This window comes from Zeus faber (genome assembly GCF_960531495.2).
Source record: "Zeus faber genome assembly, chromosome: 15".
NCBI lineage: Eukaryota > Metazoa > Chordata > Actinopteri > Zeiformes > Zeidae > Zeus > Zeus faber.
This window is the reverse complement of record NC_137194.1, coordinates 24,547,359-24,573,054: the sequence shown is the minus strand read 5'-3', so window position 1 is coordinate 24,573,054 and position 25,696 is coordinate 24,547,359. Positions and strand designations below refer to the sequence as shown.

At 46.0% G+C, this 25,696-nt stretch overlaps 1 protein-coding gene across 1 annotated transcript in view; it reads right to left on the bottom strand.

Moving 5' to 3' along the window:
• Positions 1–5,161, bottom strand: part of snphb (syntaphilin b) — a gene marked incomplete at both ends in the record, with an annotated part of 17,789 nt that extends 12,628 nt beyond the window's left edge. Inside the window, 4 exons of the mRNA XM_080015321.1 lie at positions 618–767; positions 1,222–1,329; positions 2,191–2,307; positions 5,112–5,161. Coding sequence (XP_079871447.1) covers positions 618–767; positions 1,222–1,329; positions 2,191–2,307; positions 5,112–5,161 — 425 coding nt within the window. The remainder of the gene's footprint in view (positions 1–617; positions 768–1,221; positions 1,330–2,190; positions 2,308–5,111) is intronic.
• Positions 5,162–25,696: the final 20,535 nt, after the last annotated feature.

Below are 25,696 nucleotides of genomic sequence, written 5' to 3'. Positions count from 1 at the left end.
ATTGTTATGAGGCTGTGAGAGAGAGAGAGAGCATCTATAGAGATCTTTTTCATGGTAGTAATCAATGATCTGTTAACTGAGTGATCCAATGGTTGATCACCTGGTTTCCACTGACAATGGAAGCCCTTCTTTTATTATTAATTATTCATATTTAATTATATTATTATACAAGTAATAACCTGGAGCTGCAACTTTATCACTGGATCCCAACCGCGCAACATGACACCACCATGTCCAAATCCTCCATCTGCTTCCTCACTACAATCAACAAACAGCCTCCATGTCATTAATAAATAGAAGGTTTTTATTAAAGCCATTTAACTGCGTTTTCCAGAGAAAACGGCATCTACGTGCGCAGCAGAGTACGCTCCTTACCTACATAACATCCAGCTGTAATTTGGTCGGATGAGGATGGCAAAAAGTTCAAATATTTGAACTTTGCAAGGCAAATACCATGTACGGTTTCCGGTGCCGTCATGCTGTCATCCACTAACATGAGTTCTGGTCTCCCGTCTACTGTATTTAATGTGAATTCAGCATCGGTTATGAAAAAAAAATAAAAATAAAAATAAATCAACCAGGTATTGGTTTAATAAACTCAAAGAGAGAGGTCCCACCTGTCCTGCAGTCTGTCGACGGTCTCCTTTAGCCTGGCTCGTAGGTGTCGTATACACACCTCCTTCTGCTGCAGGGGGGTGAGGTACTGCTCGGGGGGAGGGGGTCGGATGCCATGGTTGTCTGTGCATGACGTGTACTTCGGGTGACGTCTAGGTCAATGAAGAGAAGAAAGAAGCTATAGGGACTAGTGTCGTAACACTTTCCTATGAAGGCTTCTTTGAAATATGCATAAGTGCCATATTTTTAGTTTTTCTCGGTTTGTGAACTGAACCAGTAATGTGAAGTTCCCTGGTTTCCCAAAGCGATGTGTTTTACTTCCTTTGGAAGATACCTTAAAATAAAACATGGTATCCTTCACAAGAATGCTTTCGTGTGTTCTCTGACATAATTTCTTAGGAAGGTAAATCCTTGTGTCTTAAATCATCGACAAAGAAAACAAAGCTGTCACCATTGGTAGAGATTAAACAGAGGTTTGTGGAGTCATGTTGAAATGTTCAAAACTGAGGATGTTGTGGTTCAAACTACACCTTAAATGTTTGGTCTTAATCTGTTTGATTCTTGGCAGGTAAGATCGGAAGTCGTAATATGTGGGTTGCATCTTACCCCTTGGTGGGGCTGCAGTCGCTGCCCTTACAGGAGCCTGAGTTGCTGCTGCTACTGAGGGAGGTGTTGCCATAGGGATCTCTGTTACTGGGCTGGGCCGGCATCCGTCTGTTCCAAAAGAGGAGGAGCAAAGTTAATCTGCCGCCAATGGGAACCGCAGCAGGGTGAAGCTGCACTCCAGACGATGGCATTCACAATGAATTGTACTAGCTGCAGATCAAAGCAGTGGCCTTGTTCCTGACCATATCATCAAAAAAGGAAACTCCAGTGGGTTCTACAAACATGCAAATGAAAGACAGGCATTAACAAAAAGCACAAAGACAACAAAAAGAGAACACAATCGGCACAATACGAGTGTTAGTAATAATTCAAACAAAAAAAAATAACTTCTGAACAAACTGTAAAGGGACACACTCTATTAAACAGAGACATGGATGTCACATGGAATTTGTGAAATGTACCATGCACTGAGCAGCTGGAAACCAAACTCAAGACTCAAACAGACATCAATGATGCAGCAAGGCCTTCCCAAAATGCATTGGTCGACCACGCAAAAGGAAAAGAAGATGAACTGCAACTGAAAATAGACAGCACAGACTGGACATGCTTTTTTTTTTTCATGTATTCACATCCACAATGCTCCCATTGGGCACAAAGTCCAGATGCTTTTCCACAGTGAAAGTCAAGTAATGGTGAAGCATTCCAAGGTGGTGGTGGTGGTGGTTGGAGGGGGGTTCAGAAGTAGTTACTTCTAAAGTAAGGTGTCCTGACGGTAAAGACAATGACATGCTTTACAAGCGACTGACAATGACAGACCGAGAACGAGGGGTGGACGGCGCAGTTGCTGAACGACCGCTGCACTCTGGAGACTTTGTGGAGGTGTAGCCTTTAGTAGGGGATTTAGTGGACGAGTAGCCTTTGGTCGGTGACTTGGTGGACGAGTAGCCTTTGGTCGGTGACTTGGTGGACGAGTAGCCTTTGGTTGGTGACTTGGTGGACGCGTAGCCTTTGGTTGGGCGCATTGAGACCATATAGTCCGTCTCCATGGGAACGTAGTCTAGTTCTATGAACCTGCAGTAGTCAAACCTGACATAGACAACAGGATGTTACGTCACTACACTGCAAAGAAAGCATCATTAAAATATGCCCTCTGCACTGGTGAGATGAGATATAGCAGGCTGTGAACAAGCATACTCTAGCGTGGTACAGGCTCAGCAACTGTCCTTCATGCTAGCGGCCCAGAACACTGCTCGACATCCGTGCTCGGAGTGAATAGACACTCACCAAGAAGTCTACGAGCAGAGCGCATAGCAGGTTTGGGGCTACACTGCAGCCTCATGTCTTAAAGGTATGTTAATGACATGGAAGTCAACCAAAGCTTCTAAGAACGTCTACTATGAAAAGAAAAAAAGAAAAAAACAACCTGTAGACAAATGTTATAACTATCTAATAACATTGCAGTATGTCCACTCTTGTGTCCTTAAACACAATTGATAAACTATGTGTTGACATAGAGAGCAACAGGTCAAACCATTTACGAAAGAAAAAGCCTAATTATGCAGATCATCCTAGGGAGCTTTCACTATGTTTGGAAACAGAGCATTTGCTTTTTTATTGAAACAAGAACTCCGACTACTGCACATCTGCTGCAGCCCAGGAGTTTAGCCTTGAGGGCTTTTCAATAATATTGGTATTTTATGACATGTATGCATAAACAAAGAACAGAAGGACAGATCAAATTTCAAACAATACTAGATTTATTAACCCCATAAGAATGTATTAAGACAGTTTAGGGCAACCACTATATTAAGTGTCGATAGAGAAGTAGGGAAGACAACTCAATGCAAAACGATATTCACCTGAACTATTCTATTTAAGATGACTGACATAACTACAGGGGAACTGTGATGGGCAACACATGTTGAAGCTAATTCTCTGGAGGCAAAAAAAATCAATTGACTGTAACTGTTCAAAAAACAACTGCCCAAGCCACCATGAGTGTTATAAGTATATGAATGTTGCCCAATCACTGGCCTCCAAGGAGAGAGGTGGGGACAAGCAGGACCAACTACAACAGCCATGGGGGAGAGGCCAGATTAAGGGAGAGGAACAGGAAATGGTATAAGCGGGAGGGAGAAGAAGCTGAAGCCAACAGCACTTTAGAACGCTGCAAGAAGCCTGTTTGATGCTTTGATCTGAGGGTCCATCCCATCTGGCTCCCGAGATGCTGCGGGAGTCTGGCACATGGTGGGTGTGGGTCTCGTGGGGGTGGTGCTGCTGCTGCACAGGAGCTGTTCCATAGGGGCTGGGTGGTGTTGAAGAGAGTGTGAGTGGGTGGAGAGGAGGAGTCTCACTTTAACGGGTGCTTGAAGATGCATTGTAGACAAAGACAACTCCGAATGCTCGGTCATTGTGGCATTGGCGTGGATAGGATCTCTACAGTGAGTCTAGTTTGTTTGTGCGCTAGCACAGTTGGTGAAGACAGTGGTTTGCATATATCTCTGACTGAGATCGATGGACCGCTGTCTGTGCAGCTGAATGTGCTCAACGCAGCCCTGGTGCTCTGTTATTGCTGCAGTGCATGTAGCCGCTAAAGACAACTTGAGGCTGAGAGGTAGGGAGAGAGTAAAAAAAGAGGCTGTTGTTAGCCTATATTTGCAAATCAAAATTATAAATTTTGAAGTTCTCTTAACTACAGGGCCACAACACACTGGCAAGAGCAGGAGCTGACCACTGCTGCAGTGTGTTTGTTGTCAGCATTTCACAGGTCTGGTTTTAGGGGCTACAATGCATGCCAGAGCTATGGCTACAGCGACGCAGCATGCTCTGAGTGTGTGACTATAGTGGGTCTCACGCGGGGGGCGCGGGTACAGGAATGGACACTGGCGCTGTGGCCAATGCTGCTGCCGCCGCCATGCCCGGCGATGCCGCCGCCGGGCCCGCCGCCAGTGCGGGCACCGGAGCGGGCGAAGACGCCAGCATGTGCTGCAAGCTGCGTTTGGGCTGCAGTGCCTTCAAAGGGTTGAATCTGGGGAGAAGAAATCAAAGAGAGCAGGGCAAAGGACCACGGACTGAAATGTCTGTAGCCGTAACCACCGGCTTGAATGTCTGAATCTTCGTCAAGTGAACCATCTGCGAGCCGTGCGTGGAATTGACGCAAGGCTGCAGTCAATTGATTTAAGTTAGCTTCAGAAAGTGGGTGTAGGCGCACCTGATTGAAGTGACTCTGTACCTGTAGTACACCAACTTGTGTCTCTGTGAAATGTTAACATGAAAATATAAGCAAAACTGGTTGTTTTTAATGGAAAATTGTTGCTGGTGCCTATTAATAAAACACCCATGGCAGCAGAAGGAGAAAAAATAGGTATACTCAAAGGTATACTCATTAATACATAATGAGACTGTGATTAGGTTGCTGCAGACTTAAATCTTCATTGGAGGGTACTAGTATCAGAATCAGAATCAGAATCAGAATCAGAAATACTTTAATAATCCCAGGGGGAAATCACTTGCTTACTTACTTACTTACTGGTAGTCAATGAAGGAAGGTTATTGATATTGGTTATTCATATAAATCAGACACACTCTTCTGATTCATTGAAGCCATCTGTATAGCCCTACAGAAAAATTAAAAAAAAGTTCTAATACGTGAAAAAAATATGGTAATGTTCAGGAAAGAGGGAAGGGAGGGAGGAACCAGAGAAAGAGTGGTGTGAGGGAGTTTGTATCTCTCACCATTGAGTTCTTCAGATTTGCAAAACAAAACCCTTAATGTTTTGTGCCGCTGCACCTGGCCCATGTTTGCCTTTTAGAGAGGACATCGGGCCCTTTTCTGATTCAGGGATATTAGGAATTAAAATTAACATAACAACAGCCTCCAAGCGCCTCACCTGTGTGAGCCCGACGCAGTCCTCCGATTGGCTGGAGCAGGAGCAGACATGGGGCCGGGCAGCCTCTCTCTCTCTCTCTCTACTTTTATTCTCTTGCGACCTCCTTCTCTCCCTGTGGCTTCAGGATGTCAGCAACAGCCAGTCTGGTGGGAAAGGACGGAAGAACTCTGAGTGAGAGGTACATAGAGAGGCTGGTCAACACAGTTTCAGGACACACAGACACAGACACACAGGGACACACACACACACACACACACACACACACACACACACACACACGCACACACACACAATTCTACTGACGGCTGGCTGTGCGCTGACTCAAGCTGGCGCAGCCTCGGCATCCATGGACGCAAGTCAGCTCAAATGTTCAGAAAACCAATGATGTTTGAGGTCATCCAGGGAAACCAGCCAATCATCACTTCACTGTCCAGGCCCGACCAAACACAGGAGAGGTCAGCAAGACATCAGCAGCAAACACAGTGATGTTTGTGTCTCTCTGCGCTGTGTGTATGTGTATGCTGCTGTTTTTAGCTTTTATAGAATGAGGCTATACCACAGCGGATACAGTGTGTGTGTGTGTGTGTGTGTGTGTGTGTGTGTGTGTGTGTGTGTGTGTGTGTGTGTGTGTGTGTGTGTGTGTGTGTGTGTGTGTGTGTGTGTGTGTGTGTGTGTGAGAGAGCCATGCTTTCTCAGTTTGCGGAGGCTCCACCAGGTTGGTTGCCTCCAGTTTATTTATGAAGAAAGGCCCTGTGGCCTCATCCTTACACACTGATAAAGCAATAGAGTTAGATAGATAGAAAGAGAGTGAGGAAGGAGAGAGAGAAAGAAAGATCAAGTGATAGAGCGAGGGAAGGAATAGAACACTGACAAAAGTTATTTTCATAATGTTAATCAATAATAACTGTGTTTATCATAATTATTTATTATCATTACTATTAGCCAGGTACGTGAGTAGTACCAGTGTGTGTAAAGCCAGTAAAGCCATGTCCATTATTAAATCATGTATTCTGTCACAGAGCTGGTTCCATCATGCCAACGCTGAATGAACCACTACCATTTAAAGATATTAAATTAAATCTCACTATTAGGCCCTATCTCTCCTGTGATTGCTCCTCCACATGGCAGATTATCCGTATATCACGAGTTAGTAGCTTCCGAGCGCTTTATCCCTCTGGCTGCTTACTTTCATACTTCTCTTTCACACCCAATAGTCTGCACACCCTTCGCTTTTCATCGAATATACCCTCGATACACATATCCGTGTATTGTGTTTCCGTGTCTCAATGAGCCCCATTCTAATGTTGCATGATAGAGTGAGGCATGCATGTGTCGAAGGCTTCTGCATCGAAGGCACATCCGTCACTCCTGCCCGAGAGCACACGATTTTAAGTGGACACACCCATTCCTCACGAGGGCAGCCGGAAGATATCCTGGTTTACAGCGGGTTGGAGACAGGACACGAAGGACATCCTGAAACACAAACACAGTCTACAGCCAGGTGTGTGTGCTTCTGCTACAGATGCTGCCCTCGCCTGCGATTTTTTTTTCTTTTTTCCCAAAAACATTTTGATAACCAGGCCCCAGCGTGTCCGTTATTACACAACAATGCACATGCCCAATGTATCACAGTCATTGAAGGTATGAAGTACTGAGGAAGAAACGCCCCCGGCAGGAATGGGAAGCAGAATAGGAACACACCTGGAGCAGCTGTTACACAACACCACACCTAGTGGGACGCGGGGGAGGCAAATTAAAATTAAACTTTGAGAATTTGAAAACAAACATAAGAAAACATAAGAAAACAGTCAGTGCGATGGCACCTGGAAGACAGTAGGGTGTTCAGCACCAAGCGCCATCGCCCCGGATCAAACTGCAGCGGGCTGGCACTCATGCAGGATTTATTAGGTTGGGCCCGTTACGCAACAGCATCCCTGTGATGCACGGAAAGCTCCAGGCGGGGGGGGGGGGGGGGGTCTGTGTAGGTGTGTGTGGAGTCGGGAAAGAGGATGGCCGCAGTAGGGTATTATGTATGATAAACAGGATGGACATACAGTGATGGAAAGAAATGATCATCCTGCACGCACATCCACCATGGCTGTCCCGCCCTCTCTCTGTTTGTTGGCTAGGAGGCACCGCGGACTGATCAAAGATAGTGTCCCAAGGTCCTGGGGAGACTGTGACCTTGGCTGATTTCTTGCATGCACGCACGCGCGCACGCACGCACGCACGCACACACACACACACACACACACACACACACACACACACACACACACACACACACACACACACACACACACACACACACACACACACACACACACACACACACACACACACACACACACACACACACACTTATCCTAAAAATTGCAAGTGTGTGTGGTCATTTGTTCATGTGAGTGTGTAAACAGATGACCTATGCTTTACTGTCAGTCTCTTCACAGAATGAGCAACTCAACATAAAATTCCTTCAGCCACACCATGCCAGAGCAGAGTGAGTGGTGGGCGACTGAGTGTTGACCGCCATATAAGCTAGAATTCCAGTAATATCTAATACATTTAGATTATAATATAATATAATGTACTTCTTCACCAGAAGAAGACGCCAAAACAGATGAGCAGAGTGAGCCTGCCTCTGTACACTGCAGTGGAAACATTTGCACCCAATGGGTGACGGTCCCACAGAGAGGGGACGGTGTGTGTGTGTGTGCGTGTGTGTAAGTGGAAGCATGAGTCACACCAGCTACTAATCTCCTAGTCTCCCTGAATGCAGACATCACCCACTCCAAAAACATTAACAATATACGCACCGCTCAAACACACGCAACAAAACAGAGAGGCCCGGGTTGTTTGCCAACAATGACTCAGTGCTATGAATCCAAGCAACTTATTCTGCTGCGTGTGTTCATGTGTGTGTTACTCAGCCGACCCCCACTGGGTCCTTTGCATCACCTTTTCCGTCTGGTATTTGGACACTGGACACTCAAACATGCCTGACAAATTAATCTACTTCACGTACTACTAACACAGCAAACCATGCACGGAAACGAAGGGTTTTAAGTTTCCATCAAATTAATTTGCTTTGTCACCACAGGACATGTGGCGCTCTTAATATGTGTTGCATGTTGTGTCAGCTGAGGATATTTAAAGTGTGAGTATTAAACAGCTATGACAGCTATGAGGTCTATTACGTTGGGGAGTGCTTCTACCAAAATGTGTAACCATCCAGGAAATGTCCCACAGAAATGAACATTCAATACACTTTTTGAGAGTTATTCTGCTGAGTGGCGGTGCCGTCGGAGACCTTTGCTCTGAGGGGAATAATAGATGTGTGGTTCTGCAGGCTGAGCCACATCTCCACACGGATAATTTGCTAGAATAATCATAATAAGGGGTTAATAATGATGATGGTGTTAACTCACTCTAATATCAAGATAGACCGAGGGCTTTACAAGGTTATATCCTCGGGGGTGAAGCAAGCTGGCTTACACCGCCACACACCCTTTGGCACGCTGTGATAGAAGGTGACTATTGGACAATTCTAGCTTTAGAAGAAGAGACAGATAACAATAACATACATGCATGCATGCAATGATAATTCCGATTTTTGCTTTAGTTATTACTTCATGATTTAAAGCATGACTTACTGTGGAGGACTTGGTGCCTTTGACACAGTTTATTTTTGTCTTTGCTATACTACAATATGTGTTTACAAAACAGAACTATCGAAAACCTCCCGCTATTTTACCAACCCATTATGAGTCCAAAATAATGACGATCTGGACTTTTTTTTCTTTCTTTTTTTAGGACCGTCCTGTAGTGCCAGTCTTTAAGCTGAAGACCAAACCAATGGAGGTTATTATTTGTCGAGGGAGGAAGATAAAATACAGTTAAGTCAAAAAGATATATTCTAGTATGAACCTGAACTTGACAAACTATTACAGTACTACTACTGGCCTCTGAGCAAGGCCAACAAAATGCAGAGGTAGAGGTATGGCCTTGTAATAGAAAGCCCAGCAAAAAAATAAAGCAAATGAATAATGCAAAACAGAATTAAATGCTGTGAGGCTGAAAGAGAGACTGCTCTTGACTGCAACTCATCGGAAATCACGACTGGGGTCTTTTAAAGACACATGTTTCAGCGATCCTGCAGAGTCACCCACCGCTGCAGCGGATGCAGAGCAGCTTACATCGTACCAGAGCTATTGCACAGCAGCACTTACAGTAGTGGTCAATCAATCAGCGCAACATGTGCCACCCAAGGGTGGAGGGAAAATGGGGAGGATAAGAGGAGGGATGGAAAAGCAGGAGCAGAATGAGTAAAGGAAAAAAAAGAAAATACGGCAGAAAAGAAAAGGACATGGAACAGGGAGTTCAGAGCAGTGTAAGAAAGACACAGATTTCATAAAAGAAGAATGGATGCGCAACAAAGCTTTGCAAATCAAAGTCAGCAAGAAAGATACTATAAGATGAATACATACACACACACACACGCACACACACACACACACACACACAATTTTTTTTTTCCCAAAAAGAGAAAGTCACTATGGTATGACCCCTTAATCCCCATTTAAGATTGACCAGGGTCTGTTAGCTCTACTTCCGCTCTGAGGACCTTTGAGAGATGATAGCTACTGGCTGGAAAACTGGGCCTGGAAAATGTTCTTATTGCTCAAGGGCAGCTGCACAACATGCGCTCACAAGATTTTCGCCGAAATGAACTCCAGTTTGGCTGCTAGGAGAGCAGAGAAACACATGCTATTTGATCTTACGACCAACTCCATTGTTGCACTTAATCTAAGTGGTCTGGGACGATCCCATCAGTGCTTAATCGGGTCAGAAGCTGAAAATATCGCAGAGGGGTGGGTTTACAATTAGCTGGGCATAAATTTAAAGGGGTACAAGACTTGCTGTGATGCAGGTCTAGCAATCACGGTAATAGGCGATGAAGCCTAATATCTGAATAGCAAGGGTAGGTTTAACGGGAAATCAATATTCCCAAGCATCCCTTTCACACTGCCTCTCCATATTAGACTGAGCTGAAGATGAAGATGCAATGATGCGGTTGACAAGCTGCAGCGGCAGGAGTGCTGCTGACTGAATGTCATGTTCCGAAAGCCATAAATCGTTAAGTGAAATGAAAGACACCGGCTCGAGTCTGTAAAGCCCAAATGAGACCAGGACGCCTGATTGGCATCAATCACACAGACAGCGTCTGGGTCGGTGCACATGCACAGCGTATTCTATGGGTCAACAGCCTTGGCCTCTCAACAACGACATGCAGGCCTACTATCCGAAATGAGGATGATAAGAGTAACATAAAGGACCACAAGCAGTGGGTTTTAGAGACTAAACGACCGATATCTAAATTAATAAATGGTCCGTTATGTGGAACGAGTTTATATTTGATAAAGAAATCACTGCAACATGTTTCATTGTTATTGCGCTGCTGAGATACCGATGCGCCGTCACACATCAATTAGAAGAAAATAAGAAAAGCGAGGCCTCCACGTTTTCCGAAGAAACAATTAGAGGAGACTCAGAGGTGGAATCGAGGGTTATTTCCACCGCACAACAGGGTGATCAGCATGCCGTGGCCATGGCTGCCAAGTCACCATGGTGACGATCAGTCCGCCACTTCTGTGGAACGCGAGCCAAAGCAGAGCCGCCATGGCTGAGAGGCCCGAGAAGCGGCCTGGAGCCTGGAGCCTGCTGTTGACAAGATGGCCATGGTGAGAAAAAAATTTCCAACACAGATTTGACAGAATCTGACTTCTCAAGTCATGGAGGTGCAGAGATTGAGCTTAAAAAACCCAAGTTAAGACCGACTGCTTATATATGTTGGTGTAGCTTTACTGCATTATAAACAGGCATAGGGCTGTGATAATCGTGGCATTTTAGTTGATGATTCATTGTCAGACAAATAATTGCAATTATCAATTTATATATATTTTTTATTAATTTTACGGCACTATAGTAGCAGCATAGATTTAGACATGTCATTATACATGCCTACCTATCGCAGAAGAGACATTTATTTGCCTTGAAGTTTGGACCATTGCGTTATTTAGGGATTTTACAGTAAGATTAAAATCTGCTCAAATATTTGCGGTTGCAGGCAATTATGTAATAACTGTGACAGCTCTGAATAAGCACGAACGGTCATTCACATCTATTATTCATATTAGGTGCAGTATTAGTCAACGAAACTTTCAAAATACAAGAAGTTGAGGAACGTAACAAGTCATTTACAGGCTACAGTCTTTGTTTTTAGTCAGATCAGATGTCATTCCTCAGGGCAGAAGCTGCGTCTCTTCTTCCCTCTGTCCGCGCTGATGGCGGGTACATGCGGCGATAACTCCCCCGTTGGTGCTGTGCGTGGAAGGCTGATCAAAACACAGCGGCAAACACTCACCTCAGCCCGGGCATCCAGAGCCTCTGACGCGGCCCGCACACGGAACACGATCCGAGCCGAGCAACCGCGGCCGGAGGACGGAGGGCGGAGGGCGGAGGGCGGACCGCGACTCAGCTGCGTTCCTGTCATCCGCTAAACGAGAGGACGAGCCGCTGCAAGGTCAAACCGCGGGGCCGGGGCAGCGTCACGACTCCCGCCCCGCTGCCTTCCGTCCAACGCGGCAGGTGCTTCCCCAGCTCGGGTCGGCGTCGGCTCCGGCTCCGTCTCCCGCTGATGGCGCATTAGGAGACGGCGTTCCGTGTCGCTCAACCGCTGCGGCGCGTGCGGCGCCAGCGCAGAACGTGCGATAACACACACACGCACGCACACACACACACACACACACACACACACACACACACACACACACACACACACACACACACACACACACACACACACACACACACACACACGCCTGCGCGCGCGCGCACACACGCACGCGGGAACTCAACGCCGGCGCCTGACGCGGCGCGCGAACATCTGCACGCGCACGCCGCGCAGAGTCCTCCCTTCCTGCACAAAACAAGCGCAGCGCGGTGCGGTGCGGGGCGGGGCGGTGCGGGGCGGCGGAAAACGGCTTCTACCCGAAAGAGAAAGCACGACCAACCCCATCCAGCCCGTCAGCCTCCCAGCCTCCCTGCCTCCCTGCCTCCCTGCCTCCCTGCCTCCGCCCTGCACCCCACCGATACACCCCGGTCCTCGGCGCGTCCTACACACCTTCCCGGTGGAAATGTCGGCGGGGGACGCCGACGTGACGCCGACAGCGCGGCGCCGGCGGCGGCTGCTGCTTTCCTTACCCGCGGGGGGGGGGGGCCCTCCCCGTCGCAGCTCGTCCTCGGCGGTGCCATGTTCGCCCGCCTTCACCCGGACTCGACTTCACGGAGCCTCCGCCGCTCCCATCGCGCCGGGGGCTCCCTCCGCTGGAGCGGCGATCCGCGCTCACGCGCCCTGGGCGGCCGGGGTTGGAGGGCGGTGCGCGTGCGCGGGGTGTCCTCGCCGCGTGAGCTGAAGACTGGCGTTGGGGGCTGGTTCGCTCGCGGACGATCCGCTTCTTTTGAGCGGCTCTTTAGTTTCCGTCTCCTGCCGTCCCGTCCATTTAAGAAACAGATGCATTACAAGACAGATACAAGATACATTATATATTAACGAAACAAAAAACGTACTTAGGGAGAGTATACGTATATTTATTTTCACGTGTGATCGATGTCATTTTCCGATACGCAGATTGGCAACAGACACACACACACACACACACACACACATAAAAAAAAAAGGAACGAAGAGGTTTCTATTTTCGAGCGGCTCTCGGAAACGAACGGAGCCGTAGGAACCGGCTCCCTGCAAAGAGCCGGGATTCACACCATCACTACCGGAGACGGCGGTGCCGGTGCGTCGAAGGGAGGCCGACGTGACGTCACGTTCTGCGCTAAGGCCTCAAACCCATTTTTCACCCCGGGCCGCATCAGCGTTATGGTTGCGCTCAAAGGGCCGGTTGTAACTGTAAGACAGTATAAATGTAACTACTCCTTAACATATTGTTAAATAACTGTCTCTGAATTTGATTATTATTTATTCACGTGTACAAATATTGTACACGCATTTACATAAATGTAAAAATGTATGTAAGCACATTGCTCTGGGTTATTATTACATAAATCCCTGTAATTTACTAGGTAAAGAAACCCACATTACTCCATCAATCAAAGATCAAACTTTTCAAGTGAATAACAAAGACCATTACATTACATTACATTACATTACATTTAGCAGATGCTTTTATCCAAAGCGACTTACAATTACTCAAACACCGATAGATGCAGCCATCAGGCGCAATTATGGGTCAAGTGTCTTGCTCAAGGACACTACAGCATGCTAGCAGGAGGAGCCTGGGATCAAACCCTCATCACACACAAGTTATCACATAAACCTTGTTCAAAACCTTTTTTTTTGTCACAGTTAAGAGGGGGCAGAACTATGGTGCAACAAATAACTGTGAGCTTCTAAGAACATGTGTGACAGGTGTGGCATATGACAAAAACAAATGGCTGCAGACAGCCTCGCAGAGGGCATACATCAACTCGTGAGAGATGGTTTTGACGACAGTAAACATTTTTCTGCATGAACACATACAGCTGTAAACACACTGAATACGTTGCTACAAATACAATGCAGTATATGTAATTAACTCAAAATAAAAATAAGGGTTGTCTCAGTTCACAACTATATTGGTTAAGTTCTGGGTGAGGTTGATGAGGCTCAAACACTCAACGCTCTCAACGGCAACATCAATAACAGCAACAACAATAATGGAGTACAATGGAGAACAGTAATCCAGTGGAGAATATCCTGACAGGCAACACCACTGCCTGGTTTGGGAACTGAAGTGCTCAGGACAGGCGGGCCCCGCAGAGGGTGGTGCGTTTAGACGGATGTACCACTGGAACTACCCTCCCGTCCCTGCAGGACTTATACACCAGGAGGTGTAGTAGCAGAGCCCTCAGGATCATGAAGGATCCTCACCACCCCAACAACAGACTGTTCCAGCTGCTGCGATCGGGTGAGCGCCTCCGCAGTTGCACAGCGAGAACAGAGAGACTGAGACGGAGTTTCTTCCTGCAAGACATAAGAACTGTCAATGCTGAACTCACCAGGGGTCCTAACAATAAGCACTGAGTCACTCGCACTGCCTTACTGTACTGTATGTAGCATGCTGTACTGCATCACTGTTCTGGGTTACTGCATGCTGTACTGCATACTGTATCACTGTTCTGGATCACTGCATACTCCTGTTCGGTGTTACTGCATTGCTGTGTCGTACTGTCGTATATTGTATCGTATATCTCCATACTCAATTTGTTCACATGCACTTTACTGCACATATCTGTATATACAAATAGCCTATCCCATATACATAACTCTATTCCCTTCTATTTTGTACCCCCACTTTGTATTATCTTTTTGAGTCTTATTTTATTTTATTTCATTTATATTATTATATTCACTAAGTGCATTACGTTTTAGGAATCAGTTAGTTTCAGTTAGTTAGCTAGGTAGGAGTTAGATAAGCTATTATTTTCGGTTTATTAACTAACTAAAGAAATTTCACTGCATAAATGTGTGAAAGTATGTATATGTATGTGACGAATAAACCTCTTGAATATTCAATCTTGAATGAGGTGATGCACACATTGTAGGCATGCCATCGGTAGTTAGCCCCGCCCACTTTGCCCCGGGGTGATTTTGTTTTACTTACGGACCTCTCCACTGCAATCAAAAATTTCCCTCCCCGTCGTCTTCCCACGCATGGCGGCTACGTCCAAGAGCTTCTCGGCGACAGTGAAGTCTGCCTTCATGCCCCTTTATAAAAATGGACGGACACGCTGTATCCGTGATGTCTGCGCTTCCACCGACAGCTAACGGAAAATCCAGGTGACTGCGTGTCTCTTGGGGCCAGCTGCGTTGTCAGATTGCCTGCCAGTTCCTTGCTCAGTTTGCGATGGTGTTTCTTGACAAAATGACATTTTCACCTGCCTTTACCTGTTCGGAGCACACCTGCTCACACCCCTTCAGCGTGCGGCGCTTCAAAAAACGCAGCCTCTGAAAAAAACCTTGGAAGCTCGGGCGGTTTCTTCAGCCACGATGGAGGTAGCTTTCACGGCTGCAATGGACAACGGACAACAATGATGGGGTTTTTGTTCTTGGGAGGCTAAATTCAGCGTACTTGGCTCCGTGTTTGGTGTCAAAACGCTGACGTCAATTGTATCCCTTCGTCACCAACGCTGCCTCACAGCACAGAAGACGTAGCGGGTTTCTCCTCGGAGCAACAATCATGTTTCCGCTTTCCCATCTTTTATGAAGTTGCCTTCCCTCTGCATCGATTTTTCTCTTGTTGGACATTTTTGGGGGAGATATTTTTTCCAACTCCATCACTCGTTAGTAAAACCGCTTTCGATAAATGCCCATACGGAAACGCTGCTGTCTAGCGGCAGGATGCCGTCGTTTCGCGCGTCACAAAGTCGACATGCGTTGTCACTGTGTGCCGTAAAGCAGCATAGACTTTTAGAAGAAGAAGAATCTTTAATTATCACACAAAACACCACTCTACAACACATGCACACACACGCTTTTTGGATGGTGGCCGGTGAAATGAGGCCTCTGCATTTAACCCATCCTCGCTTGTCCTTCCTCCGGGGGCTCTCGCGGGCCACATAAAATGACGTGGTGGGCCGGATTCAGCCCGTGGGCCTTGGGTTTGACATGTGCGCCCTAAAGGGACATTCCACCACGTCTACTCTCACCCTGTTCACCTGAGGAACCGGCTTCTTCCTCATATTTATATTTTATTTCACTAAACGGGAGAGGGCTGAACAATATTAATTATTATATTATATATATTATATATATTATATATTATATATTATTATATATATATTAATTATTATAAATATTTGTGGCCAAATTGGCGTTTTTCTCTGTTTAAAAAAAAAAAAAAATCATGGAATCAAAAGATGACCTCTGACCTTATTTGCCTGAGAGCGTGGTTCCAGTTCTATGGACTCTTCCCTCTCTTTTTTCTCTACAAAATCGAATCAAAATTGAAAAAACACTTAAGTTTAAGTTTGTGGATTTGTGAAATACGTTGGTTCCACCAAAAAAAAAAAAAAAAAGTGGTTTTCTCATTGAGACGAATTAGTTGAATAAAAAAATCGACCTTCCTTAAAAGCAACACTATGTGACTTTTTTTTTTTTTTTTTTAATTTAAATAACAGCTTCAGAATAAAAATAAAAATAAAAAAAAGATTGGCTTTACGAGTGGCGTAAAGGTGCAATTTCGCTCGAAAACTGTGTGTGCGACAAATCTGCAGTATAATCATGAAGTTAAAAACAGTTAAAAAAGTTAAAAAACCTCAAATTGTGTATTTGACGTTGTGTAGTATCGGGCATTGTTCCAAAACTGGAGGAAGCCATCTGAAGAGAATACTCGGCAAAGAGAGAAATAGAAGATCCACAGCACGTTGTGAGCCTTTATTATACAGTACTGCTACAGTACTTTATTATACCGAGCTGTTTATCCCTTAAGTTCACCTAATCTAAGAGCCAGAGTGAGAGATACATCAGCAACATGTGTCTGTGTGAATTGTGCCTGTAGTCATTAAGTTTGACTACATTCTGAACAACTGAATTTAACCTCAAGGATAAGGAAAATACAGTGTATTATACTCGGTGTGACTTGGCAGCAGGAGGTTGTTGACTTTAATAAACACCTCCGTTGTCAGCCAACATTCTCGAGGCTTTTGTCGGATATCAAACTTCAGGTGTGAGTCAAAATGTTTAGAGACAATTATTATTATTATTATTATTATTATTATTATTATTATTATTATTATTATTATTATTATTAATAATAATAATAATAATAAAAATAATAATAATAAACAATTTATGTTCTATAACTAGAAAAAGGTCACATAAATCTGATACAAGATTTATGAGAAATGCAATTAGACGAGATTGAGTTCTCACCTGGTAAGGATGTCTAAATAAACAAACATTTTTGGTGGCTTGACAAAAAAACTGTCATGTTGGATTCAATGTTGTGACAAAGAACAAACTTGGAAAAAAAAAAGCAATTTTAGCTCGTGTCTTGTGTTGTAATGCAATCTGTAAACGCTAGAGGTCACCAGATGACTGTTGAAGGGAAGCTCACTGACCAAATCTTTCAATTTACGTTAATTGAATCTGCGCTCATGTTAAACAAGAAATTGCAAATTGCAAATAATGAATTAACATTATTACTATATAATTAACTAGAATTAATTATTCATTATGAATTAATAATGAATAATGAATTTCAAATAAAATAAAAAATCGATCGTATGGAAATATCAAGTCATTATAGATTCAATTAAAATGTGAGCATAGAAGATTGATCCAAGCGGAGGAAGGAATGATCCAAGCGGCTCACTATCCTCTTGGACATTTTTTGGGGTGTTTTTTTCACAGAGAATATAGTATATCTCATTTCAGAAGTGAATGCTGGGGGGCTTTTAGCTTTTGAAATAGATTTAAACCCTTCAACGATAAAAAAATAAAATAAAAAAATAAAATCATATTGCAATATTAAATTCCAATTCTCTCTTCTAGGTTGAGATGAATCTGAAATTAGGGTATGGCAGGTTGGGTTTTCCAATTGGTCGGGCTCTCTGAAATTATCCTCTTTTTTTCCCTCCCCCAAAACCTCTATCATTATCATCAGCACCACCATTCAAAAATCCCCACTTTTCAAAATGTATTTTTCATTTTAATTTGTACTCAACTCACCCTCCTTCCTTTTCTGTGTCTTTCATTATATTTGAGATATTTAGGACAATATGTTGAGGTGATATCATGAGTCTCCAAAGAGAGGCTGGGATTACCCGATGATATGCCTGGTTTACAGTTCACCTGGGGGAAACCCAAAACGGTGGAGGAAAAAAACAAACATTATTCGGTTTTTGGGGTTTTTTTGTTTTAGAAACTGGATTTTTCTCTAGCGGTGAATACCGATACCATTGACTCAACTGAGGGCTGTTCAACGCTCCTGTTGGTAAAACTCAGAACGGAGCTATTGAGCGGACGTGAGGGAGGGGGGAAATTGATTTGGTGAGAGGAAGCGGCGATGACACTTATTTTTCTCCTCCTGCAACATTCTCTTACTCTCCTGTGTGTGTGTGTGTGTGTGTGTGTGTGTGTGTGTGTGTGTACTTACTGTACAAGGGCATGCGGTTCAGCATGCGTTGCTTGACTCCCTAAATCACCTCCCATACATTTCCTATCATAAGATGAAGGGATTCAATTTCATGCCTGGTGCGTGTTGGATCTTCACCGGCAGCGTCCCCTCTCGCCGTCCTTCCGCGCCACACGTTGTTTGCACGGGACACGACGGCGCAGAGGGCTTGTCACGGGCATGTGCCGGCTCTGCCCTAATTCAAGAGGCTATTTCCCCCCCGCCATTCAGCTCCTGCTCAGCTGTGCCATAGAATCAAATGAGCGGCATCGCCTTGCCGCGGGCCCGCCATGCTGATATTTTCTGTCTCCTACACCTTGTCGTACTTGAAGTGTTATTATTTTTTATTATTCCGTCTTTCAGATTTGTTCGTCGGTTCTGTTGCGTCTGATGGTTTCCTTTGAAGGGAGAGAGGGAGGAGGAGGCTTCTCCGCCCGGAGCCAAACCGGGAGGTCTGCAGACCTACAACGATACGCTCGGCGAAATATCACAAAATAAAGTGTGTTCCCCCGAGTAAATATTCTTATTCAGAAAAGATGCGAGACGAGATCAAACTTTATTAAACCCCCCCCCCCCCCTCCCCCCATCTCCCCCCCTGTGGGGAGATTCAGGTGTCGGTGCAGCAAAAAAATAGAGCAAGTCAAGAAGGGGATAAGCGGTAAAGCCTGCTTCACACCGAAGCTGTAATCATATCTGACAGTCAGACTCCCCCCCCCCCAAGCGGCCGTTGGCTGAACCGTAGGTTTCTCATCACAGCCAGTTTTTTTCCAGAACAACAGCGAGTCGTCTGCGCGGCTGGAGTTTAAAATGTCCTTTTTATAGTGTTTGCAAAGTGCCGGAAAAAAAAAAAAGGATACGCACAATTCACTGATATAAAAAGAGACATGGACGTGAACAACCTCGTGATTATATATAATGGTGACTTTACTTCGTTTTAAGCCCATCTCCAATAAAACAAACCTGACTTCCGGGATAGTGCCAAACCAAAACTTGTTGCGTGAGTTAAAACAAAAGAAAAACCCCCCAAAACCCCGCGCCGCCTCAAAAGCAGCGGACGCAGGTTCCTTCTTCTTCTTGTTTGTCGGATGAGGCGGGAGGCGAGCTTTACATGGAGATAATAATTAAGAAAGAATAAAAATAACAATAATAAGAAAATGTAAGACGAACGGATAAAGAACAGATGGATGTAATTTCTCCCAGATGAACTAAGAGACTGAATAGAATAAGTCTTTATCGTCATTGTACAAGTAGGATACGACGACATGTGTCCTCTGCATTTGACTCATCCCCCACCTCGGAGCGGTTGGCGGCCGCGGTGCTGTGCCCGGGGGCGCCGACAGGAGTACTAAACCCAAACATGCATGTCTTTGACGGTGGGAGGAAACGCACAAAACTCCACACGGAAAAGGACCCCAGGCGATGGCCGGGGGGAATCGAACCCGGGTCCTTTCTTGCCGCGACCGTGTATTCGGGTCGTTTTGTCAACCAAGAATGGGGGTAGAGTAAGTGACACTCAGGATCGCATATGTAATCATTTTAATGGATGGGCCCGAAACAACAGGCGCAAGAAGCTCGGAAGTTATGCGCTGAGAAGTCGCCCCTTTTGTTTGGATTAGAGTTCCCCTTCGCATTAGTCTGAATGTGAACGTTGTTTTCACAGCGCTCTCTCTCTCTCTCTCAATATGTCTTCATTATCCCCGCCGCCAGCGCCACAAAGTTGTTTTGGGTGAAATTGATGTCCTATGACTCATATTCTCCTCAAATATCTTTAACCCCCCCCCCTCCTCATTATTTGTCCCAGTATTAAGGCCCTTTCCACCGGCCTTCCAAAATCACACATCCCAACACTGTGTGAGTTGAGGCGTGAGGATGTTGTAGGTGCCTTTGTTCCTGTGTGTGGTGTCGGTAACGTCTCGGGTTTGACTCATGGCCTCCGTGCAATCTCGTAGGTGACGGCGTTTCACCGGATTTGAAAAACGCGCGGTGCGAAAATGAATACAAAGCTCACGTACCGAAGAGCTGTTATCAGGACCTGCCGACGTCGAATGCGTCATGAGTTGTTTGATTTGTTATCGTTTCAAAACAAACCCCCCCACCCCGGCAAAAAAGCGGAAATAGTATGTAGCAAGGGAAAGCGGGCGCCGTGTAATTTCATAATCATCGTAATAGAGGGGATTTTATGTTAACGCCGGTGAGAGATTGTCTGAGCCGTTTTTTGAGCGTCGCCGGGGACGGAGGGCGCGCCTGGAAGGGGTCGTGCGATGGCGCTGAAACGCTCTGTGCAGGAGCTACAGCTGCAGATTAAAGGGGGGGGACCGCTCGGCCTACTGTGCGACGCCGTCACGCAATGCGGTTGTGATGGACGGCGCGCCAGGAAGGTCAAAAAGGCCAATAAGGAAAGGCCGATGTTTTTGGGGTTTCAAATGCGAACCGGGGCCTCACGTTTGCACTCGATCTCCTCTGGTGAGGATTTAGCGAGAAGGCGTTTGCAAAAACAACATCAATAGACGGCAACGGACTTGTGTGTCATTCGAACGGCAAAAGGAAGCGTTTTATCTTGGAGGAATGGGTGTGTGTGGGGGGGTGTTGAGAAACCGCTGGATGAATAATTCAATATCAAAATATTTATAACGGGTGCATTCCATCTGTGAGTCCGATGGAGGCCGAGCAGCAGAGGCATTAACTACGCGTAGAAGCCCAGACAGAAGTCTTTAGTCATCACGGCTTGTAGCTTTTTTTTTTTTTTTTTGGTAAAGCAAGCAAACAAATGCTCCGGACACTACGCCCAGGTGAATGCTAATGCCCGGGGAAAAGGAGGACGGGAGGGGTCGGGGCGGGTGGGGTCTGGTCGGTTCTCATTCGACGTTAGTACGAAGAATTCAGCGGAGAGAATGCGCAAAAATTCAATAAAGTCAACTAAAGGAACCGTTCCAAAAGTGAGATCTCAGATGCAGCTGCTCTCGGAATCGTCGGAAGTCGACTTTGGTGGGGGCGGGGCGGGACTGCGTCCGAGACGGAAAAAGGTCCGAAGTGGGGAAAAAACCCCCCAAAAAAACCCCACAAAGGAGAGACCGTGTAGACCTGTAGAAAGACCGTGGGAAAACAGACGCCGGGATGAGGAAGAGTTCAGCTTGTCTGGTTGAACGACCCTGAACATGAAGTGAAGACCGGGGGCAATAATTTGGGGGGGTGCACGGAGTAGACGCCAGAAACACACAACATACCTATTTTACTTTTCTTCTCTAGGTTTTTTCCTCTTTAAATTCTGCTTTTATTCGTGTTTTTTTTTTTCAACAATCAAGAATCCAATAAAAAAAAACAAAACAATAATCCTGTCCCGCACACGGTGTCGCGCCGATCAGTCGTGTAGTGTGAAACCACAACGACTGCAAGGTTCTCATCACAAGACGGAGAGTTGTGTAGTGTGAAAAGCGTTCTGACGTCTTTGGAAAGTCGTGTAGCGCGCCCGGGGCGTCACGCGGTGTTGTCATGTGTGTTTTAAAGTAGGTTACGCCGTCGCTACAGACCAAGTCCCTGAGGGGAAAAAATAAGTTATTTGGATTGAATCAATCAGCTGCATTAGAGCTGCACCGAGTAAATCAGAGGAAATACCGCACGAGAAATTAATGCACATAAGGCCTTTTTTATTTTTATTTTTTTTAATATTTTATTAAATCAAAGGGTTAAAATAATGAAAAATAAAAAAACAAAAAACAAACCGTGACTATGGAACGCTTAGAGCCTGCTGTCCACCGTGCGAGCGCTTTCTGAAACGAAGCACATCGCGTCCGCTTATTAGATCCACACAAATACCAATTTATTCATGCGAGATGAAGGATCGAGAGAACCAGGACAAGCTGTGCAAATGTCACAGCAACAAACACGGAAGGTTGACTACGTCTATGCTGTCTAAACTTGCAATTAAAAATTTCAAAGATGGGAACTGCAAGTGTAGATAGTTTAGACAGGGTGGGGGAGTCGCTTTTTTTTTAATTTTTATTTTTTATGTATATTTTCAAGGCTACAAACATAACCTGACTTTCCTCATTCAACATTATATGAGGGAATCCATAGTGTGGAGCTTCCACATTCACATGCAGATGCCGCAGAATGCCCGCGAATCGACGCCACCTCGACTTGAACGCGGTCCGCGACTCGTCACGCAGAACCACGTTCGCTCCACTCCAAAGGTCCTCCGGATTTAGTCAGTTGCCATGGCGACGAGTAGAGAACTTTTTTTTTCTTTTTCTTTTTTCTGTACTCTTTGATCCACGTCCCTGAACGCATTTTCTGTCGGGCGGCGCGCTGATCAGCCTTAATAACAAACCGAGGCTGGGATTAATGATGGACGTCTGGCCGTGTTTGTGTGTGTGTGTGTGTGTGTGTGTGTGTGTGTGTGTGTGTGTGTGTGTGCATACGCAAACTCGCGCAGAGGAGTTCAGGAATCACAAAGGCCTCGTTAAAAGGAGAACTGATTACGGTAAAGTGCCAACCACACCCTGCCCTTGCCCTCTGCCCTCCGGCTTTTTTTAGCTCGGCCGCAGCGCTGTTTTTTTTTAATTTCTATTTTTTAAAGCCGCAGAGACAGGAGAAGTTCACGCTCGCTCAGGTCAGGACGTTTCCGCTTCTGCAGCGCGTGTTTGCCTGCGGTGGCTCCCTCTCTTCTTTTGGTTTTGTTTTTCCCCTCCCCAACGACAGATGCCGCAGCAAGTATTTGCACGTCTCTTAAAACGAGAAGCCCTTTTGTCTTTTTTAGCGGCGGAAAATAGGACGCTGTTGTTGTGGGGCTGGAAGAAGTGATGACTGAATGTTGAACAAGTTGTAGGAGGTGGGTCGGGGGAGAATTCGGTATGTTAATGCTGCCCAATATCGTCATGACTTTTTACATTAAGATCGAGATTGGGTTTACGCTTGCAGCCAGGGCTGGACTGGGACAATAAATTTGGGCATTTTTGGCCCAGACGACCCACCACAGTCGGTCGGATACCACCCGACCAGGACAACATACTTGCGGTCCCCTTAAATATGCCTAACTACTGTACTATTCCCCCAACCCACTACAAAGCTGAGTGGTCAGTGCCGTGGACAAGTGGACCAGTGCACTCACTCGCTGTCGACTGACCCCCTGGTGATGAAGTACAAGTTACTGTCAAAAAAGAAGCACTGCTTCAAGTCAAAGCAAAATTTCATCCATCCATCCATCCATTTTCCTCTGCTTATCCGGGGCCGGGTTGCGGTGGCAGCAGGCTGAGTAAGGAGCTCCAGGCCCCCTTCTCCCCGGGAACGTTTTCCAGTTCCTCCTGGGGGACCCTGAGGCTTTCCCACGTCAGCTGGGATATGTAATCCCTCCAGCATGTTCTGGGTCTACCCCGTGGTCTCCTACCAGTTGAACGTGCCCGGAAAACCTCCAAAGGAAGGCGCCCAGGCGCTGCATCACTGCTGACGCTGCACTGATCCGCCTGTCCATCTCACGCTCCATTTTCCCCTCACTTATGAACAAGATCCCGAGATACTTGAACTCCTTCACTTGGGGCAGAAACTTGCTCCCAACCCGGAGGAAGCAATCCACCGTTTTCTGGCAGAGAACCATGGCCTCAGACTTGGAGGTGCTGACTCTCATCCTGACCACTTCACACTCGGCTGCCCCAGTGCGTGCTGGGCCTTGAGATCCTGTCCATGAATATCACAAACAGAATCGGGGACAGAGGGCAACCTTGGCATAGTCCAACACCCACTGAGAACGTGATTGACTTTGTGCCGAGAATACGAACACAGCTCTCACTTTGGTTGTACAAGGCCTGGATGGCTCATACCAACGGGTACTCCCTCAGTACCCCCCACAGGATCCCCCGAGGGACACGGTTGAAAGCCTTCTCAAGGTCCACAAAACACATGTAGACTGGATGGGCAAACTCCCACAACCCTTCCAGCAACCCTGCAAGGGTAAAGAGCTGGTCCACTGTTCCACGTCCAGGACGGAATCCGCATTGCTCCTCCTGAATCGGTGGTTTGACAATTGACGGGAGCCTCCTTTCCAGCACCCTGGAGTAAACTTACAGGTTTCTTCATCATTGCACACATCAGCGTTGAAGTCTCCCAGTAGAACTATAGAGTCCCTAGGCGGAGCCCCTTCCAGGACGCCACCCAGAGACTCCAAGAAGGCCGAATGCTCTGAACTGGTGTTCGGTGCATAAACACACACTCAGAACAACAGCACTCAGAGCTTTCCCCTTAGCAATTTGTAGTTGCATAGAGGCGACCCTCTCATTCACTGGGGAGAACTCCAACACAGCGGCACTCAGCCGGGGGCTGAGTAAAATGTTGCCTGTGAACTCAGCACCAATTAACAGCAAAGATTTCCGGCAACCTCCGGGAAATCCAGAATTGTTGGAATTCTCTGACAAAAAATGTGCAAAAAGCTGTACAATTCAAACAATACCATACTGGTTATGTGCAAATAAGACAGTAATGACAGTAATCCATACCATATTTATCCGAATAGTTACCATCAAACCTGGCTGAAAATAAACATAGGACAAATTTTGTTGCCTTTTTCCTGAAGGCTAATACATAAGCAGGTGTAGATTTTAGAACAGTAGAGCTACGGTGTAGTGTATTATCCTTTCCATGCATTATCCTTTATCTTTATCAAGGGGAACCTTAGCCTAATCATTTAAATATTCGTAACGATACCATATGGACCTAAGTCACCCACAGCAACAGTCTCACTTCATGATTATGTGATCATGTCTTATTATCATCGACACCATCATTGAATCAATCGTCGTCATTGTTATCGGGGCGTGGCACGCCCAGGCCATGCTCGCCGCTTCACTCTCCTCGCCCTCCTGCTCCCTCTGTCCCTTCTTGGCCTCCCTGTCCCATGCCAGCTGCTCCTCTCCTCCTTCAAGTCCCACCTGTCGCTGCACCATGTCGGGCCCTGTAAATGCTGAAGCTACAGCTGCACCAAACATGTTTGTTGTTTTTGGACATTTGACTTCATTCGCCTCTAGATTTTTTTTAATTTTCTTTGGCTCCCGCAACTTCCCCGCACCCCACTTGGCCTTCTTGTGCTTTTGTTTATGTCACAGCACTGTCTCGAGTGCTGTCTGGCGAACCCAAATGCATGACACGACAGAGGTTCAGGGGTAGGTGCAAAGGATCGAGGGTTTGTCGGAAAAAAGAAAAACAGCCCGGTGTCAAAACCAGGAGATCAGTTCGAGCAGGTAACATTCAGAAAGGGACAGGCCAAGGGGTAAATCCAAATTCTAGAAGGTTGGAACTCGGCCAGGACTAGGCAGGCGAGGACACTGGAGGCTGGAGGGAGCGACTAGATGATCTGACAGTGCGGGT